Raw genomic sequence first — 20,720 nt, 5'->3', positions numbered from 1 at the left:
CTCTGTGAACGATAATGAAAACACGAATATTAGCTGGTTGATCTTACTAAGGTACTCACTCAGACACTCAACAACATTGTCTTTCATCTGACAGCAGTCAAACGATGATCAAAATCCTTGATTCTAATGGATTACTCAATGTTTATGAACCAATTTATATTCTTGTATAGCTTTTGTACATAGACTGATCTCATCAAGAGTTCTGTTGGTCGTTAGGTATCGCCTTGTAAGTTGCGACGTGGCTTGGCACACGCTCATGCTACAAAGACCCGCTAGAGCTTGAGCTTCCTTGAACCTCACACGTCACTCAAACCACCAACGGCAGTACCAGAGACGGGAGAGACAGGAGATCGACAACGAAACAAAAATACGACCATGGCGCGACTCTCGCATTCTACTGTACATCCCATTAACAGAAGCGCAATCGATATTGCATCAGCAGAGCTGGGGAACCTACTGCTGCGACTACAAAAGACTGTTCTTCATACAGATAGCGACCGCGAACGACGACTGCGATCGAGCGAATTCGAAAGAGCACGAGTAGCATCCGTAAGAGCGCCTGCACCGGACTCTACATTCGTATAAACTAACACTGAACCATAGAACCTCGAATACGCACGGCACTCTTTGACGAAACTAGAACACGATGCGCTGGGGATCAAAGCGCCAGGTCGGAGGGCTGAAGTGCAAAGCGACCTGAATGGGAAGAGAGAGCTTCTAGAACTGCTACTGGATCGGTTAGAAGACTTGAGACAAGTCAGAAATGGTTTTCGGGACAAGGCAAAGGATCGAAGCTGACATCACGACAGGTGGCAATTGAGGAGGACGAAGATGATGAGAGTACCGACGGAGAAGATATCCTCTCAGAAATAATACCTACGCCGAGCGATAGCATGGTCGATTCCATATCAACAGGGCAACCCACCGAAAGCTCAGGGCAAGATGATGATGTCGAGTCAGAGCCCCCCGAGGCAACGACGATACCAGGGACAACAGCCACGGTACCAGCGCCAGCATCAACAACACCCCCTGACACGTCTACGACATCGCAAGAGCACAAACAACGACCCACGCAAACAACGCAGAACCTAAGATCAAGAGGCGCACCTTCATCTCCATCACCGCCTGCCCATTCAACAGCACGCGCGGCGCTTTTCGCCAATCGAAGCAAACCCTCTACTCCCCAAACATCAACAGCAACAGCCGAAGCCTTACTTGACCATCAACGACACGAACAGGAAGCCCTCTCAGAATCGATTCTTCAGATGGCGAGTGCTCTAAAGTCAAGCTCACAACGTTTCTCAACCACTCTCGAGGCAGACAAGGACGTAGTGGCGCGTGCAGGTGAGGGAATGGATAAGACAGAACAGAGCATGGTGGCGGCGAAGGGGCGAATGGGTATGCTCAAGAGGATGACAGAAGGAAAGGGATACTTTGGGAGGCTACTGCTATATGCATATATCGCTTTGCTTGCTGTGGCATGCATACTCGTGGTCTTTGTTTTACCCAAGTTGAGGTTCTGAAGCTGAAACAACAAGGAAACTGGCAATAACACATCGGTTTATGTACAAATGAGTAGATTATAAGCCATTATGAGCATTGCTGTGTAATTAGCTACCGTTCTATATACGCCAAGCATACTGAGCAATTGTCCCCAAGTCTCCCAAGATATGCACGTCCCAATCATATGCTGCTCTAACCAATAGTAGCCCTTATGCCCCCTAGCAATTGAGGTTGAGATTCTTAATTGATAACCCGAGACCTGGCGAACTCGTTTATGCCATGTTCAGCAAGATAGCAAGCCTGTAACATCCGTAACCATCAGATGAACTCCAACTAAAGGGACTCTCGTGTCTCGAATTCAAAGGAGATTCCCATTTCACCCACATCACCAGGAACCACGGCGACATCCTCATCTACTGCATGTGAGAATTCTTTCTCATCAATAGAAGAGGCTGGAGTAGCAAGAGCACTCTTGGTCTCTGCACAATCCATAAAGACATCAGTCGATTTGTCTGCTTCCTCAACCTTTTCAGACTCAGGAGGTGATTCGGCTTTCTTTTCGCCGTCAATAGTCTCAGAATTAGTAGTACTTGCCTTTTCGTCTTGAGAATACTCAAAATCAGAAGGTGGAATCTTTTCCCTGCAGTCCCGAGAGGCCCCCAAGATGGAGCAGGATTCGTTTTCTTCTGTAAGCTTCTCAGCATCAGGATCAGAAGCCATTTCATTGTCGTCTCCAAGCTTCTTCGGATCTGGGCCAGATTCTTCCGCCGGAGCGCGAGGGGAATCGGAAGGTGAAGCCATCACTTCGTCCTCTTCTTCTTCAAGGGCTATTGGGCCATCATCAGACTCATCTTCAGCCGAGTCAGTCTTACGCTCCTCTTCCTTAGGGGGAGGCCACGGTAATCCACGAATAGAAGCATTGATATTTCGACAATACTCGATGTCGTGCTTTAGACGTCTCCCAATGGGTTTTCCTCTGGACTAAATATTATTAGTACATCATTCATGAATAGCAGTAGGCTTGAGACATACCGGAGGCTCGTACTGAAAATATGAACTGGGCATTGTTTGGGCTAGTGACACCCGATCTTCCCAAGCGATCCCAGTCTTCTTTTTGAAGAAGTCCATAAACAGCTCCATCTCCGCCCTCCATTTCCCCTCGTGAGGACTAGGGCGGTGATACATGGGCTGCGAGCTACCCCTTTGCTTCAGGAATTTTGCCGTGAACCAGTATAAGTGAGGTTTGGCGTTGGACTCCCATAACTGTCTATTGTTAGTATGAAGACACTTGAGGCGAGAAGTCTTACTTACGCAAAGAGAGTACTTCTGTCCGAACTCGCCTGTGAACTCATCATCTCGAGTGATGTCGACCTGGTAGACAAAGTTGAGACGGTCTCGATAGAGGTGGAAGCGGTCTAGTAGAGCTTTAGTTTTCATAAATTAGCAGAACTGTGAACAACATACTTGTGTCAACAAATTTCTCTGCGTTCCTTTTACCCTTCTCGACCCGAGACCTTTCTCTCTTCTTTGCATTTTCCTTTGCGATGAGACTTCTCATGGAATAGTCCGCTTCAGGCAATTTCTTGTTGTTGACTGTCGAGTACTCGAACCAGTCACAATGAACAATGTGAATGCCCTTTCCAAGTTTTAATGCCTTTCTGACTATAAAGTTATAAGTAGTTGTCGAAGTAGGAGAATATGAAACAAAGATTAGTACCTTTGGGAAGTTTCTTATCGAACTGTTCCTTGGTGCAGAGGAGATGAGTGACAGTCTCGTCAAAGTCGTCGATAAAGACGCCTTTGCGAAGTGAGATCCATCGCTTCAGGTTTTCCACTGTCAACTGACCAGGGAGAGGCCCTGCAGCTGCAATTATACGGTTCTTGAAGATCTGAGCAACCATGTCTGCAGCAATTCATGTAATGCTGATAAATTGTCGAAAAGCCAAAGGACGAAAACCGATCAATGCTGTACGCGGGTTAAGGATGCAGAAGTCCAATGAAGAAAGAATTGAAAGTGAAATAAGAAGAAAAGATTAAGTATTGGTAGGCGAAGGTGTAGATATCCTGTGGCAAGGGATGAAGAGATTGTTGCTGGCCAGGACGAAAGGTGAAAGGAGATGACGACTTTGGAAGAGAAAAGGTAGTATCAATCAGCCTTAAGATCGTCTACTATAAGATAGAATGAAGAGTGAGAGAGTATAGGAAGAGGTTAAGAAAGAAGAGAAGTGAATGTAAAAGCCCAACATCAGGACTTGTTGTGAGGAGAGATGAAAATGCGAGACGCTGAGCCTAAGTGCATGTTTGATAACGGCTTGTGCTATTAGAGAGAGAGAGAGAGAGAGTGCATAGAATGGGATGATAATATCTCTATGCCTCAGAAAAGGGTTACCACGAAAGAAATATTATAAGGACCACCTTAAAAAGGGGACACTTTAAAATGGCTTACAGCCCCACGGCTTCAATCAAACTTGAGTGCTCATAAGCGTTTTCTGAAATTGTATAACCTGTATTTTATTCTATCTTTTATCGGATTTCCTTGGCAGCCTTTATGAAAGCTGCGATCTTGTCTAGGCTTTGTTTTCCATCCTCCTCCACACCACTGCTCACATCAACACCAATCACTCGATCAGCCAGGGGACCCAAAGCCTTGACAGACTCAGCCACATTGTCAGGGTTGAGGCCGCCCGCAAGGAAGACTCGAAGCTCAGGATCACTCTCCAGAACAGCCTGCACGTTGGTGACATTGAGAAGCTTGCCGGATCCAGAGCCAGAGTCAAGAAGAGGAACAGTATGATATCCCCGACGCGCAATCCCGACTTGGCCAGGCTTGAAGCATCGGACGACGGGCACAGGAATGAGGCTCGCCCACTCGATTGGCTCGTCGCCATGAAGCTGGACTAGGTCAAGGTCGTATTGCTTCTGCTTCTCCAAAACCTCGCTCAGAGGCTGGTTCTGGAAAATACCAACGAGCTGAGGTTGAGGGCTACGAAGTCTTTGGGCAGCAGCCTCGAAGTAGTCCCTGGCTTTGTTGTCTACTGCTGCCACTTGGGTGTCGTATTTCCGAGTGCTAGGATATGTGTGCACTGCTTCTGAGATTGCAAGGGCAGTCTCATGTGAGATACATCGCTTTGCACCCGGAACAAGGCAGATGCCAACAAAGTCTGCCCCTGACTCGGCAGCCTTCCGGGCAGCCTCGGGACTCCGAGTACCGCAAATCTTGACGTACAATGATGAAACGACATCAGATTTAGCAGCGGGCTCGGTTCCAGAGCATAGTTGGCTGATAAAAACACTGGCGTCGGGGGCTCTCATGATGGCCTCACCAACTAGAACAGCATTGACACCATCCCTCTTGTTCATCAAAACGTCATCATGGGTGTTGATACCGCTGAGCGCGCAAATGATTGTGCTTTCTGGCACCATGCTGCGTAGCCGGCCTGTGGTATTGAGATCAACTTCGAAGCTCTCGAGATTACGGTTGTTGACACCGATGACCTTGGAGCCCAGTTTAACCGCAGTCGTCATTTCCTCAGCATTCTGAACCTCAACAAGAGGCTCCATACCCAATTGGAGAGAATAGTTATATAATCTTTGTAGAAGCTCAGAATCAAGCATCTTGACAATGAGCAGAACAGTATCCGCACCAGCCAACCGTGCCTCAAGGATCTGATACTCGTCAAAGATGAACTCCTTGCGAAGGATTGCTGGTCTGTTGGGCATGCCATCCAAGACTTGTCGAACGGCTCTCAAGTCCTCGATACTGCCCTTGAACCACTCAGGCTCAGTGAGCACGGAAATGACACTGGCGCCTGCCAGAGCGTACTTTCGAGCTTGTGCAGGGGCAGAAATATCTAGGGCAAAGATGCCCTTAGAGGGGGAGCCGCGCTTGATCTCAGCCATCAAGGCAACGTCGAAAGGAGACTGTCGTAGTCGGTTGACAAAAGGAATCTGGGGAGGGGCAGCGTTGAGATCGTATGCAACTTGTAGATCCTCAAATCTTTGAGAAGGAATTTGCTTCTGAGCATCCACAGCAGCCTTTCGGTTGGCGTAGATTCGCTGCAGAATGTTGTTCTTCTTGGGCTTGGGTGCAGCCGAGTCGTCACTGTTGGCAGAACCAGACTTCTGGAACTCAGTGTTCTCCTCCCAAGTACCTCCTTGCATGCGGAGGAAGTTTGTGATCATAGCTCGTCCACCTTCAGTTAGGATACTCTCAGGGTGGAATTGAACACCCTCAATGGTGTACTTCTTGTGACGAACGCCTTGAATGACACCGGGGGAACCATCAGGCTTAGCCACCCAAGAGGAAACCTCCAGGTCCTCAGGCAAAGTGACGTGGGTACCTGCAAGAGAATGGTACCGAGTAACTGGGACACCTTGCTTGAGACCAGAAAACACACCCTTGGAATCATGGGTCAGTGGTGAAGTCTTGCCATGGAGCCATTCACCAGCTGAACTGACTTCTCCACCATAGACATTAAAGATGCACTGGCTTGAAGGAGGTTAGAGGAATTGATATACAAGTGAAAGACCAACACTCACAGGCCCATACAGACACCAAAGATAGGAACTTTGCCAGCAAAATGTCTAATGATATCTCGGCTCACACCAGAATCAGTCTCGGGGTGACCGGGACCGGGGCTGATGATGATCTGGGTGGGTTTCTTGGCAATGATTTCATCCACAGTGACCTTGTCATTTCGATAGACAGTAACTGTAGCTCCCGCAAGAACGAGATACTGGTAAATGTTCCAAGTGAAAGAGTCGTAGTTGTCAATAAGAATAAGGTTAGAGGCCGTTGGAATTGGAGGCGAGGGCTCAGCCTGGTGTGGCGAGTGATCGATAATATCTGAGGAACCCATTTTCTCTCTCTTTGTTTCTCGGAAACAAACAACAACGAGAAGGGAGAGTGTTTTGAGACCGTGTCTTTCGTAAAAATGAGTGATTTTACGAGACTGAGAGCGGTGACGTTGCAAAAGGTGAGTCACTTTGAGTTTGAATAGAGTTGAACAAAGAAGCTGTGAATGCGACTTTCGGCCAGTGCAGCACTGACTAGCGCACTGTTGTGCCTGACTGAGACACAACGGTTCGTACAGTGCTAACTCCATACGGCGGATGGAGGCACAAGGTCCGATATAACTGCCGTCCACTGAAGCCCCGGATAAACTTGGGCTAAATTGGAGCTCCCTAGCTCCAGATCAGGTCCAAAAAGTTGACCAGCCAAAGCTCGATCCCTCCATTCGCGACCAGGCGCGTCAACAAGCATCAAAATCAAACTTTCTTCGCATCCACCCTAACTAATCGCAAGGTGATGCGTCGCATGCCACTGTCGCCTTTTTGACGCTCTTTGCAATGGCGCCGGTGGCCGATCGCATTTACTTCCCCTCCCTAGAACAATGCCTGACTGGGGAGCGGGTACTGCTGTAAGTTGACTGCCCGACTGCCTAGTATCCATCTATGTACACAAACTCACCGCTAACTCACCACCCAGCTCTTGGAAGCTCATCGCAACTGCGCTGTCTGATAGTTCTGGCCAGAGAACTACGAGCTCTGCCGTTATCGAATTTCTGAGCGACGACTATGTTCACCGTCTTCTCGAGGACCCTGCCAGCACCTTCGCACCCACAGATGAAGCTACGAAAAAAGTCTTTGAAACAAAAACGGCCCCGATAAATATTCCCGCAAGCTCAGATGGACGACCTGATATCGAGTCGATCAAGAAGGATGCCGAATGGCTCAGCAAGAATGCCAAAATCAACCTAGTCGCGGCGTTGCGTGTGGTCGTGATAGAACACCAGTCTCGTCCTGCGCGCCATCTCAGTGGCCCATTATCGTCTCAAGATGCGAAGAATCTGCAGGAAGCTGCCGGCCTTAACAATGGCCAGGGGTCAGGACTTCTTTTGGACCTAGGATCGGCGGCTGCGCTGGATGCTGAGGAAATCTGGACTGAATTCGAGAAGCCCGAGACGAGACAGCGACGCCTGTTCGACACCTATCTCACCGAGCGCCGTTTCTTTATGATGTCTGCGGACTATGCCAACTCGATCAAGCTTTACGAGAGGCTGCCGACCTTCGCCAGTGTTGATCTCGACCTAGCCAAGACCTACCGACTGAAGCTCCCCTCACGGGACGACGCCGAGCCCCTACTCCCGACTTACCTTCAAGTTCTCACAGACTCTATGTCCCGCATCGAATCAGGTCTAAAAGCTGTAACGGACGAGAGGTGGGTGACAGAGGAAGTCGAACTAGATTGGCTGCGAACGCTTCTAACTGAAGCCATCCATGCTTTGTCCGTCGTCTTCCAGATTGTTGACAGTTTTGGCGACGACTTTGCACCTTCAAGTGCCGTCAACCAGTGGTTTTCTTTGATGGAAGTCTACAGATTCTTTGACGCTGTTCAGCCGGTATGTATTGCACGTCATGTTAATGGCAGACTTGTACTAATAGTGCCCCTAGATCCACGAGAGCATTGCCCCTCTAGTTTTGCCCCTGAAGACTCTTTCAGCCGCCGTGTCTCTGATACTACTCAAGCCAGCCCGCTCGTTAACCTATCTTTCCGAGAGAGAAGAGGATGCTACTCAAGCAGATACTTCCTACGATACATATCTGCTCTCATCCGACGTCCTTGAACAGGTCCACAAGAGCATACTAAACGCTGCCGAAGCCGATTGCGAAAGCGCTTCACCCGTCATTTTTGCCTGGACACTTCTTCTTCATCGCATGAATGTTTCCTATCAAAGTCGAACGGAGAAGCGTGATAATTTGCTACAGCAAAATGCCCGAGAAACCTTCGAGGCAGGAGGTGTGATTCGACCAGTTGCAAGACGAAACTCGGCCGGCAGCATCTTCTCCATCGAATCTTCGAAATTTGACGGCTTCCTCGAGAATGCGACTTCATCCAAGGACCTTGTCGTGGTGGAACAGCTTGCATCACAAGTCACGTCTCAAGGCCGTGTCTTTGATGTCGTTTCTAATATGGCAACATCATTAGGTCCCTCAGATGAGGGCAGTATGACCCCCTTACTCAGTGCTCGCCTTCGAAATGTCTTCTTTGAGCTTCTCAAGGTTTCATACCCCATCGTTGGCTATCAGTCCGAACCAGTAAGCTCCCTTCTTTCGATTCTGAGCGCCGGTCGAAATTACTGGGACATCTCAAACAAGGAGAACCTCTCGGAGAAGCAAGATATTCTCGCTTCCATGATTAATGACGATCTTGCACTAGAGTTCTTCTTTAAGCAAGCTCTTGACAGATACCCCTATGAATTCCTGCCGTTCATCACTCTCTGCCGAACTCTCGCCAGTGCTACTAGCCTCCGTGAGAGTGATCAGTCTCAGATGATCCTTAACCTTTTACGTGCAACACCCACACTCACATTCGTCCTTCCTGATTACTTCCAAGAGTACGAGCTCGCACAAGAAGATGAGAACACCAATACTTTCTGTTTGCTGCAAGATATTCCCATCATCTCGTTATCCCCTTCGTGGCGAGGACGACGAGTCGAGGACGATGCGTACCGGATACCAGCAGGCACATATGGACGATTTGTTACGGATACAGGTCGAGTCGTCTCAGTGGAGTATCCACACTCAACTATCTCGCTCCTGGGTCGACGACTAGAAATCAACCTGATGAAGGAAGGCTATCAATCTGAGCTTGGAATGCTCCAGCCAGAAGAGACTGCCGAAGTCATCTCTCTGTTTGCGACACTCATTCGCATGGATCATCTAAACGCCGCCGGGGAGGAGTCCGCCGGCACCTTGGTGCTTTCCGACAATGATATTCTTCATGAGGCAAAGAAGCATATTGATGCCGGTAGTGGTAGAGATCTCCTGACAGTCGTCTGCGAGACAATGGACTACTACATGCAGGTTGATCTTGCGGAGAGCGAGGACGTTGTCGTCACTATGCTCAACTCTTGCGTCCAATTCCTCGATGCGGTCCTGCCTATTTACCCTAGCAGAGTGTGGTCATATCTTTCTCGATGCGAGCTTTTGAGCTCCGAGTCCAGAGCTGGTAAGCTCACCAAGGTCGTGGGAAGCCTCGATCTGGTCCAGGAGAGGCTCGAATTTTTACTATCTTGTCTCAGACTATTTTCAAACCTCATTGACACTGCAATGACTTCCGCTGTTCAGCGACGAGCTGGTATCCATACCACAAGCAGAAACAAGTCAGATCTGAACCCTTGGCTGGGCACAGCAGATAAAGTTTTAGCAAAGGTCAGCTACGCCATTGCCCAAGCAGGCGTAGACATCTTTGAGAATACGTCAACCTGGAGATTTGCGTCTGATACATGCCGCTCGTCAGTGCTCCGAGAGGTTGTACCAATCCTACAAAAGGTGATTATGTATAGCTACAGTCTTGGCGATCCTTCGACCTCTGAGAATCTGACTTCATGCCTACGACCCGCCGCCTCTTATGTTATCAACTGTTTCGTCTCGCCCTCAACTGGATCTTTGCGATTTCAACCCCTTTTATCATCCCTTATCACAGCATTTACAACCGCCGACAGTACCCTCTATCCAAGACGCGTGGAGATGGTACAGGCACAATTAAATGCAGTACTTGAATTCTCCGCAACACTACTACGCGTCGCCAATTATCTAGAGCAATCCTCTAACATGATTGAAACTTACCTGTTCAAAAGCTCCACCCTTCTTGCACGGCTGTGCGCAGTATCTGACCATTTCCGCAAGCCCACCATGTGGCTGCTTGAGTCTTTGGTTGTAAATGCTGGCAAATCCTCGAGCGAGCCCCCGTCACTGCTTGGTTACTTGGGGCCTCAGATTTCGAAGTCTTTTCTCCAACTCTTATCAGCCCTGGGTAAGCCCTTTGAACTTAGGGGCGAGGTCAAGGCCACATGGAAGTTCTTTTCGGCTATTCTGAGGAATCGACAACAGTGGATGTCCAATTGCCTGCTTACTGGGCAGACCCCCAGGGAGGCGATGAAGAAAGACAAAAAGAACACGGATGTTTCTTCTAGCTCGGTATTTGCTACTGGGCTTGCCAAGCTTGGCAAGTTAAAGGATCTAGAAATAAGTGAGGCCCTGGTTATTCTGGACTTTGTCGCCTCGGCCCAGAACTTTTGGCCCTGGACAGTCTTCACACTCCAGAAAGACACCGCTTATCTGGATGGACTTAGAGAATATGTCCGAGAACTCAAGTCCTCCAGTATCACCGTAAAGTCTGACCCTGTCCGTGCTGCTTTTGAGGCAAGACTTGCCGCGTATATTGCGGAGACATTTGCCATGCAGCTTTACCACTCGCGGCATCTGGGCAACTCGGGTACACTGGCAAAGAGCCTTATTGGCGATCTTGACTATTACTTGCGTGACGGAGTTGAGGTTGATGGTTACAATAAGTCTCTTCACAACAACTTCGCCAGAAACTTCTCCAACAAGTATTCAGAGTGCCCTGTGGATGACTTCAAGCGGAGCGTCCTGGAGCCGCGGGAACTCGGCAAGAGTTACTACTATGACCTGGAACGCGCCGATCAGATGCTGCGGTTTGATCCAGGCTGGAAAGGGCGCAAGGACGATGGTTTCAAGACAGAGATGGAGCGTGCAAACACTAACTTGTCTTTAGTTGACGCTCAGCTCGTAAGTGAATGTGCCTTATGTACCATGGATATAGCTAATGATGTTATTTCTAGGCCCTTTTCCATGCCTGGGAATTTCTACTTGTAGAGCTATCAACATGCATGCCCAAGAACGACACCGTGGAAAAGCAAATGTTGCAAGTTGCCCAACAATGCCTCAATGCCAACCAAGGAATTCCAGGCCCTGAACACATCTTCTTAAAACTTGTCGAGTCCAGGGCGAACCTTGCGCTTGTGTTGATCCAGCGCCTTGTCAAATCATCAGTGCCAGTCAAGGACATCAACCAGCTTCTCTCGACCCTTGTTGGTACCATGAACGGAGTCGAGGAGCCTTGGGGCACTGAATCTATCTCGTACTACCGCACCCTTCTAAAGGCTCTGTTCGTTACTCTGCGTGCCTACCAAATCAGTGGCAAGAAAGCAACCGAATCTCAGGATGCCTTTGAGGGAACTACCGTGACAGTTACACAAACTGTGTTGAATATCCTTGACCGAGTTGTGGGCAGGGGCTTCCGCGCACTTGTCAGCCTTGTTCACGATAACGAAAATAGTGTATCGCCTGAAGATCTAGGATTGTTAACAGCCATCCTTCAAGCCTGCATAAGTCTGCCCAATATGGATCAATCTCAGACTCAAGTTCTTAACATCATGGCCGAGCATCAAGTCCTCCATGCCGCCTCGTCTCTCTACTCATGGGCAGATAGACTGGCGGACCAAGGCGACCCTATCTATGGCGAGTTGAGCATGCTATTTTTGCTTGAACTCTCAACTCTTCCTATGGTTGCTGAACAGATGGCATGTGATGGAATCTTGAGCAACATTTTATCTGCAAATCTGACCAAGTTCATGCTCAAGTCCAACATTTCTCCCTATTCAGATTCCCCTGTGGTACAACGTTGCTATGGTATCTGGGCCAAAGGACTGTTGCCGCTAATGCTGAACTTGCTCACAGCCTTGGGTGCAACTGTTGCTCCAGAGGTTGCGTACGTTCTTAATCAGTTCCCTCACCTACTTGAAGCCAGCGTGGACCGGTTTGAAGCACCTGGAGCCAGTCGTACTCAGTCTCGGGCGTCACCGCACTACCTGACCCTTGTCGCGATATCCGAGGTTCACTCTCTTGCCCTCCTCACGCGGGTGCTTGCTGCTCTTCGTTTGAATAATAACCGGGACATTCCTGACGTGGAATGGGACTCGGCAAACCTGCTAGAGAACGTCGACTTTTGGTTGAGCACAAAGAAGTTGCTAAAGGAGCGGCTCATGCCCTTAGGTCAGCGTGAAATGGACTGGCGAGGGATGAAGCCTGCGTCAGGGGCATATGATAGTCTTTTGGAGGAGAAAGCGGTGGCTCAATTAGATGCCATCAGAGATGTGTTAAGTGAAGAAGCAGATAATTGAATATGAACATGGGAGCTTAGGAAAAACGAGGGATAATCATCAAGGTGTACATTATAAGTATCTTAGGCCAAGGGCGTTGGAATAGGATATATGCATTGCGGAATGGCATAAGAGAGACTTGATTGGATTACGTTGACACAAACGGGCTTACCCTGTTAATCGGCCCATCAGTCTGTAATAATACTTGCGGTCACGAAGTGCTTGCTGTCTTGTCAAGTTGAGTTGCAAGGGCGAAAAGGGACATCCGAAATGAGAGTAAAAATGGGTTATGAATTCATTCCATGGTGACAGCCTGAGTCCAAGCACCTCATGCCTATAGCCCAAAATGATAATATACAAGTGCACCTGGTGCCATGAGACCTAGCCACACGGCGTATCATGGCCATAAACAGCGCTCCGTCTTTTCGATATCATATATAATCCGGAGCACATCTGATATCAACAGCACAGGTTTTGTGTATCCTTCCTCTTGTCGTCCTCCTTGCTAATCGTACATGTCTCGGCTTTCCCGTATTTCGCGTTTATTTGTTCATCTGGGCTGTGAGCTGGGCATTGTGCTCTTGGAAGCGGTCGCTGATGCGCTGTTGAGAAGCCATCCACTTCTGAACGCAGCGGTTGATACAGCCACTTTCTCGGGTTGAGATGGCCTTTGAGGTGAAGTCGTCGACACAGGACATGAAGCAGTGCTCAACAAGGCCACCGAATGCCTAAGGAAAGTACGTCAGCAACAATCCGACCGCGATACTCGTGGGGAATACATACGCCCATAAACTCCTTGACCTGGCGCTTCTGCATGCGCTGCTCAAGAGTGCGCTGCTCAGCTGCGGAAAGCCTATGGTTGGAACATGTTGATTAGATTTGTGATTTGCTGACATGAATTGAGTATAGAGAGACTTACATATCCATTTTGACGGTTGAAGGGGGGGTTGGTGTGGTTGTTGAAATGGAGGTTATAAGGCTTGTCGAGGTGGATTGACGTTGTCGGTTTGGTATGGAGACTGAAATTTTGAGATAAGCAAGCTAGAGAGCTCGGGACTTGGACGGGTTGGGCTTATCGGCGGGATCGCATTATCGTTTTACCCCGGATTGGCTGAGCTTTAAATGCACCACAACTGTTATTCCCGTTTATTATAAGTGACGCTATTCAGGCTCGTGTGATACATTAGCATGTTGATATCGATATTTATTCTACGGTTCCGGAGCAATTTCATCGTTGAATGCTTATTCTGATGTTGCAGCGTTTGCTCTGGTGGGAGCTTCTGACGTAGCCAGGTGCCCATGATAGTGGAGTTGAGCTTCTTTGATCAGCTAAAGACCTACGTACTGTACACTTGATAACCTGTTTAACAGCCATTAACTTAATACTATTCTTGTCATTAACAACAACTGAGGGGACTTGGACAGCCCTCTCTGTATCTTAGTACTGAGAGACTGTCATGTGAGGACATCCCCGCTTAGCTACCCCTCCCCCCTCCAATGCTCTGCAGATCCAAACATCTAGACTACAACTCACCACGTAATTCAGCTGACCAAAACGAGACAGCCGTTGGAGGTATGTAAGCATGGCAATTTCTATTCATATCTTCACTTGATGGCAAAAAAACATGAAACAGTGATCGGCGCGGCACCTCGTCTGACAAGTCTTGCAGTTGGGCCGGGATTGGATGAGGCGCAGTCCATGTATTGCGCCTAGTGTTTGGTGTGCAATAAGATAAACGTCACTGACCAAGACATGCATATGTGTTTACTCAAAGAAAGACGGAGAAGTGGGAGGCACATGAATTATAACATGACGTGAAAGAAACTCAGTGCCTATAGCATGGGCTGTATACAAGGGATATTATGCTTCCAGAACTTCTTTTACTCACTGATATCGACAAAACTGAAGCATGAGATGGGCAACGAATCAGGAGACAGAGAGGACTCAAAAGAGGCGAAAGACTGACGTGTGATGGTTGCAATCTTTCAACGTCCTTGGAGATGTACATGCCAAATATGGAAACATCCATCAATCAATCGCCAGTCCCTTGTGTGTGTGTGTGTGTGTGTGTGTGTGTGTGTGTGTCGATGCCAACCATGCATGCTTAAGTCAAAGAGAAGTACGTACTGTGCGTCAGCTGTCTAGGTACTGAGTCTTGGAGGTAAACATCGAGCTGGTCCGTTTTATTACCCAAATTCCATTCTCTATACTCCGTACAAAATACAGACAGACGGTCTCACTTGTTGGTGTTGGCGCACCGGGTGAGACAAGGTAGGGCCTTAGCTTCAGAGTCGAAATGAAAAGAGTCTCGATTTGGACAGTCAACGTAAACAGCCCTGTAAATCGACTCCAGAGCATCCTCAACCGCGGAGGTGTCCAACTAAGATCAACAGCCTTTTTTGGGAGTGCAGACTGTAGACTAGACCACGGATAAGCCAAGTTCTGATGCTTATTAGTGCCGGGATATCATCCATGGTTTATGGTTTGTTGGTGTTGTCGAGTTGCAGTAGTGGTTTCAGCTGAGAGTCCAGGGCCCTTTTTTTTTTTCTTTGAGTGAGTGACTCAGACAGAGTCTCTAGTGTCTCTCAGCAGTGAGTGAGTGATAAGAGCTAGGGACTTCAACAAGCTATTGACGGGTTATATCCTCCTAGAGCTGTGATCGACAGTACCTCGTCACTGTGGAGAGATCTATCTATTAATTACCGCCGTTGTGACTTGTAGGGCAGAACAGGGCAGGCAGGCAGGCAGGCAGGCAGATTGAGCGAGCGAGTGATGTGATTCAATTTGACTGATCGTGTTCCAAGCATGAATCCTGGTAAATCTCCATGCCCACGACGCAATCGCAATCCAACTACTTACGCCCAAAGTATCCACCAACAGCAACCGCTCGCGGCGTTGGAGTTGGATGGTTGACCCTGTAGATTGATCAATTGATATCCGACTATTCTATACATGACAGTTCTTTTATTAGAGATCTGGTACTGCAGAAAAAGTTGGTTAGGCTGAAGATGGGTAGTATCAGATCCAACGTAGACGGGCATCCAAGATGCATTGTGTACAACTGTGTGGATACGGATATTCACTGATATTGACAATGATATCACGTCTTCTTCACAACGTACATATATCCGTCGTTGACAATTAAGTTTAAAATGGAGATTCAGAGTTTGCCAACAGTAGACGATGTACCTGAAAGAATTGAGTGATCTGAGATGGGTCCAATTAACTACCTACTATTGAAAGTTTATTATGTACGAGCGGATAGCTAAAACTCGACCTGCATTCTCATTCTCGTATTTCATCTCCCCTCTCGCAATCTTGTCTTGTCTCTATCACCATCCTTGTCCTTGTCCCATCTTCCCACTTCCCGCTCTCGCTTGTTCACATTCACGCTCGTTCGTTCGTTTGGTCACTCGCTTTCGTCCCAATTTGGTTGCCCTAATTACACACGTTAACAGAGCCTGTTATTAACTATCCATTGGATTGGGTACACTCTGTTTCAGTGCAAATAAGCCCACCCACCAAGTAACCTCCTGTCTGCTCCCACTTACAGCAGACCTTTTCCACTTGTTTCGATACTGGCCTGACATTCGCTATCAAGTATTCGAGAGAGAGGCAAAGGCCACTACTAAAGCTGGCTTGTTTTGCTACCTGCATATGAATACATAATTAGAAGCTGTGAGGTGCTGCATCTGCATTCTCTTGCAATTCCTATTGCAGCCCAGAATTAACCTCAACTCCACACAACATATCCAACCGATATCCTTTTAACCACCGAGTCAGTCAAGTCTTACTTAAAGACTGATAAGATATCTTACTCAGTCTTCTCCTGTCCTTTGTATCTTGCCTACCTAGGTACCTACATACGGATACCTACATTAGTACTTAAGTTAGTTTACAACGCAACCCTTTGCCTTTGTCCATCATTTCCCTCCATTCAGGTACGGCAAGGTACCCCCAACTCCCTGTATGTACTGTACCTGGACACAATTGCACTCCTGCTCCCCCTAGACCCAGACCCAGCACTACTAAGGTACGCTACGCTACGGGTACCTACAATAGTGGCTTTCGGTCCCAAGTCCCCCGCCTCACATCAATTGGATTGGATTTCTTTAATCTTACTCCCTCCCGTTCACGCTCACTTACTCGCTGGCTCTTGATGCCACCAACTGTTTCTGTCTTCTCTGCTCTGCTCCTCTATTGCTACGACGCGATAATCATCGACTTGAGTGATAATTTACAGCCTTGACCCGCTCGAAGCGTCTCTTGCCGTTCCTTTCTTTATCGCCTCACCTCGTCACCATCATCATCACATCGCACGCACGCACTCACTCACGCACTCACTCACTATTTTGTGCCTTGACGATTCTTGCTTACGCCCGAACCCGTGCCTCAGAGCCAAGGATTTGAATCTGGATTACCAGACACAAAGTGAACTGAACCAAGCCAGCGCCTAACGCCTTGACGCCCTACACTACTACTGTTGTACCGCTCTAACGCCCTTGACGCTACCAATCATCGACCGATCTGTCTCATCCTAGACTGGCGCGCACACTGTTGCCATCGACTCCCTCGCTCGCTTGCTCGCTTGAGCTTCCCCAGCTCAAGGCTTTGATTTCTAGCTCCTGATCTCTAGCCTCACATCGCATCGCCATTTCCATCCTGCTGTCGCCTATCGGCATCGGTCGAGTCGAGACCTTTTCCTCACCCTGCCGCCCGCCTCTCTGAACCCGGCCTCTGTATTATAGCACGGCTCCGGGTCACCGCTTCAGCGCACCTTGTCGCCGCATCCTCGCTCGACCTCTATTGAGGCTGAGGCCCAGCCATCGTGACTCTGGCAACTGGGCCGGCCCAGCTGTAGTGTCGCTCGTCACCTCAACCTCAACCTCATATTCCTCTACGCTTTCGCTTTCGCTTTCGCTTTCGCAGTCGTCGCTCTCGCTCTTGGCACGCGCAGCCTTTCGCCATGACGTCCGCCGCCTCGAACCCTAATCAGGCCAACCAGCCGGCTCTCCAAATCAACAATGCAGCATCCCCGCCCAGCAAGCGCGACCTCAAATCATGGTGGAAGGGTTTCAAGCTGCCTTCGAAGCACCAGGAACCCCAGGGTAAGATATCTCCCTCCTCCACTCTTCACTGCGCAACCCTGCCGAGCTTCGAGTCAGAACGTCATAAAGCAGTATAGTTTCGTTACTATCACCTGTCGCGATACGCTTGTCGACGATTTTGAATCCTTCGAACCACAGCGCCTACGGCTGATCACAACTGAATCCGTTGCACATACAATTCTCACATTCACGAAGTCAATATGCACATAGCTTTACTCCCCCACTTCTTCATGTCTGGTCTCTAACTAGTGTACTTGCAGAAACCCGCCCCCAAGGTATCTTCGGAGTGCCTTTGCGGCAAAGCATAACATATGCCAACGTCGCCATCTCACTCATCGATGAAAATGGACAGAGCTACATCTACGGCTATGTCCCCATTGTCGTCGCAAAATGTGGCGTCTTCCTCAAAGAAAAAGGTTGGTTCTCTTGGCCTGGCTTACAGGGAAATTGTGCTGACGCTTCCTTTCAGCTACCCACGTCGAAGGAATTTTCCGGCTTAGCGGTTCGGAAAAGAGAATAAAGGAGCTTAAAACCATATTCGACTCACCTGATAGATACGGGAAGGGTCTCGTTTGGGATGGATACACTGTACACGATGCTGCCAATGTTCTGCGACGATATCTCAACGACCTCCCCGAACCCGTCGTTCCCCTTGATCTTTACGAGAAGTTCCGCGACCCCCTCCGAGGCGCAACCAAGCAAGCTGTGGGCGATGCAGAGGGGCCTCAATTCGTCGAAAATTTCAACGAGAAAGCGGCCATCTTGCAGTACCAGCGACTCATCACGGAGCTACCGCCCTTAAACCGACAGCTACTTCTCTACATTCTCGATCTTCTCGCGGTTTTTGCTGCCAAGGCGGACGAGAACCGCATGAACTCACAAAATCTGGCTGCCATCTTCCAGCCAGGCATGCTCTCGCACCCAGCACATGCCATGGCTCCCGAGGAATACCGACTGAACCAATGTGTTATCATTTTCTTGATTGAGAACCAGGATCACTTCCTTATTGGTATGCAGGGCACCGCTGCTGATGAAAAGACCAAGAAAGAGGTGGAGTCTGGCACACCCAGTGGCCCTCTCACCCCTCAGCCTACTCGAAAGACAAGCCTAGGCCGATCGGCGTCCAATGCGAGTGCAGGCGCCAACAGTGTGCGGCGGGATGGCAAGCTTCGAAGAAACCGATCCGTGTCGTCACGGAACTCCAGGAATGACGGAAGCTCCACGCCCAATAGTCCAGCCTTGACAGCTACGCCGACGACAGGTGGATTGGCTAGAAGCAATACTGTACCATCCAAGAAATCTCCTGCCATTGGTGCTGGCCGATTTCAGAGGTCTGACGGTTCAGGGCCCCGTTCTCCTGCCCATCTAGAGCCTTTGACACAAGTCAACCCTACAGAGAGCATAGAACAATCTCCCCAATCGACGAGGTCATCTGACTTCATATCTGGCGGTTACCTCACACCAACGAAGGCTCCTGTAACAGGCCGCAGTCACGAGAGACTACTTGAAGTGCCGCCGGAGTCCTCCACACCATCCAAGGAGCGCAATATCCCCAACATCTTCCGTAGCACACCCAACACTGATACTGGTGACAAGAGACAGCCTAACAAACTGAAGAAGAAGAGGATACCAGGAAGCCTGAACCCAAGTGCTCAGAGTTCTGCTGCCTCTTTGACATACACACATCCGAATGCTGGATCATCTCCTGGAGCGGAACTCGCTAACCCGATGGAACATGCTCAGCACAATGAATCCGGAACTCAGGCATTTCCGCAACAACCAGCCCCGATTCTCGAAGAACGACATCGAGAAGCATTGGAGCAGCAGCAAGAACTGCATGATCGACCTTCGCATGGGCAAAATCCCCAAGAAACTTCACTCGCACATCCTGCTCCTCTGACGCAGCAAAAGAGTGACGTTTCATCTGAGCACACTCCTAGGGCATCTCAAGCGTCATCAAACCAGAGCCTTCACCCAGACAATACACTGAAGTCGAAAAAGTCACCACCAACATCTCTGCACTCATCTTTTAACGAAGGCTCGGACTTGGATCAAATTCTTGACGAGCAATCGGTCAGCACTGTTGATCAAGCAGAAAAGGAACGAAAGAAGCGTTGGCGGTTGTCGAGGAGTAAGAATGCTGACAACGGCTCCTCTACCGGTCTCACCTCACCACGCCTTGCCCTTGGGCAGAACGACAATGGCGACGTCAGCAACCTATCAATATCAAGTTCCAGTCATAGGCCTCGAAAGAGCGAGAGCTCTGACCGACCTTACATGGTCAGCGAGGGACATGGTAGCTTCGATCAGGGCAGAGAAAGTGATTCCAAGGGTCCCATAGGATGGATCAGGAACAAGTACCGTGAAGCAAAAGAGAGTGCGGAACAAAGGCGGAATAAGTCTCCTCCTCCGGCAGACCGTCCTGGGCTAGGCGCCTCAAGCTTCCAACCCCGAGGAAAGAGTTTGGAAATTAGAAGAGACGAGCCAACGCAACATGCTTCCCTTGACGCAATAGCCGGCGCTCCAGCAGTTGTCTCTAATCCTGCTGCAGCTCCCGGCCCAGCAACGGGTCCGGCTCCTAAAGCGACACAAGTTCCTCAGACAGCCACAGTCTCAATGGTTCAACCTGAGCCTACATTGACTGTCCAGCCAACCCATCCTCAAGCGCAAGTCCCTCCACCGGCCCAGGTTCAGGCTCAATCTCAACCTCAGCCGACAACTCCAGCCCAGCCTCCTATTCAGGAGCAGAGTCGATCACCAGTTGAACCAAAAGTTCAGACAGTATCTCCAAAGCCGCAAAGCCCCCAGACACCCCAGAAGATCATTTCTATGCTTGATGTCGACACGCCACCTCAGGCGGAGGAACCGAAACCCGTTCAAGAACAGTCACAGCCCCTGTTGTCGCAGGAGCCAAAAGCGGAAGAAAAGCCAGTCCAGGCTACCGAGCAGCCAGCAGTGATAGCGCCTGTACAGCCCGAGCAAGTACAGCCCAAGCAACAGCAAGTAAAGTCAGAGTCAGAGACACCAAAGCAGGAGCAATAGGAGGAGAAAAGCGTTCTAGTTCAAATGGGAGGAGTATTTTGGAATGGTTGAAGTAGTATCACGGCACGATAGCCTTTTCTTTTTTTAGTTTATTTTAGG

At 49.1% G+C, this 20,720-nt stretch overlaps 6 protein-coding genes across 6 annotated transcripts; 3 read left to right on the top strand and 3 right to left on the bottom strand.

Annotated features, from left to right (window-relative positions):
- Positions 1-375: 375 nt before the first annotated feature.
- On the top strand, positions 376-1,523 carry J7337_009609 (uncharacterized protein; the record flags this gene model as incomplete). The annotated part of the gene is made up of 3 exons (XM_044827204.1): positions 376-549; positions 604-756; positions 810-1,523. 3 exons carry the CDS (start codon positions 376-378, stop codon positions 1,521-1,523), a joined length of 1,041 nt encoding a protein of 346 aa, XP_044677798.1.
- Positions 1,524-1,836: 313 nt separating this feature from the next.
- Positions 1,837-3,404, bottom strand: J7337_009608 (uncharacterized protein; the record flags this gene model as incomplete). The annotated part of the gene is made up of 5 exons (XM_044827203.1): positions 1,837-2,484; positions 2,536-2,766; positions 2,815-2,918; positions 2,968-3,165; positions 3,221-3,404. 5 exons carry the CDS (start codon positions 3,402-3,404, stop codon positions 1,837-1,839), a joined length of 1,365 nt encoding a protein of 454 aa, XP_044677797.1.
- Positions 3,405-4,026: 622 nt separating this feature from the next.
- Positions 4,027-6,362, bottom strand: TRP1 (bifunctional tryptophan synthase trp1; the record flags this gene model as incomplete). Its single annotated transcript, XM_044827202.1, has 2 exons — positions 4,027-5,992; positions 6,043-6,362. The coding sequence occupies 2 exons, from the start codon at positions 6,360-6,362 to the stop codon at positions 4,027-4,029; spliced, it is 2,286 nt and encodes a 761-aa protein (XP_044677796.1).
- Positions 6,363-6,852: 490 nt separating this feature from the next.
- J7337_009606 (uncharacterized protein) lies at positions 6,853-12,491 on the top strand (the record flags this gene model as incomplete). Its single annotated transcript, XM_044827201.1, has 4 exons — positions 6,853-6,923; positions 6,992-7,904; positions 7,957-11,097; positions 11,151-12,491. The coding sequence occupies 4 exons, from the start codon at positions 6,853-6,855 to the stop codon at positions 12,489-12,491; spliced, it is 5,466 nt and encodes a 1,821-aa protein (XP_044677795.1).
- A 521-nt stretch (positions 12,492-13,012) lies between these two features.
- TIM9 (protein transporter tim9) lies at positions 13,013-13,397 on the bottom strand (the record flags this gene model as incomplete). The annotated part of the gene is made up of 3 exons (XM_044827200.1): positions 13,013-13,198; positions 13,254-13,323; positions 13,390-13,397. The coding sequence occupies 3 exons, from the start codon at positions 13,395-13,397 to the stop codon at positions 13,013-13,015; spliced, it is 264 nt and encodes an 87-aa protein (XP_044677794.1).
- Positions 13,398-17,437: 4,040 nt separating this feature from the next.
- On the top strand, positions 17,438-20,621 carry J7337_009604 (uncharacterized protein; the record flags this gene model as incomplete). Its single annotated transcript, XM_044827199.1, has 3 exons — positions 17,438-17,579; positions 17,840-17,995; positions 18,049-20,621. 3 exons carry the CDS (start codon positions 17,438-17,440, stop codon positions 20,619-20,621), a joined length of 2,871 nt encoding a protein of 956 aa, XP_044677793.1.
- Between the last annotated feature and the right edge of the window lie 99 nt (positions 20,622-20,720).

The sequence above is a fragment of the Fusarium musae genome, chromosome 7, assembly GCF_019915245.1.
Source record: "Fusarium musae strain F31 chromosome 7, whole genome shotgun sequence".
Taxonomy (NCBI): Eukaryota; Fungi; Ascomycota; class Sordariomycetes; order Hypocreales; family Nectriaceae; genus Fusarium; species Fusarium musae.
Note: the sequence above shows the minus strand (reverse complement) of the source record. Positions and strands in the feature narration are given on the sequence as shown.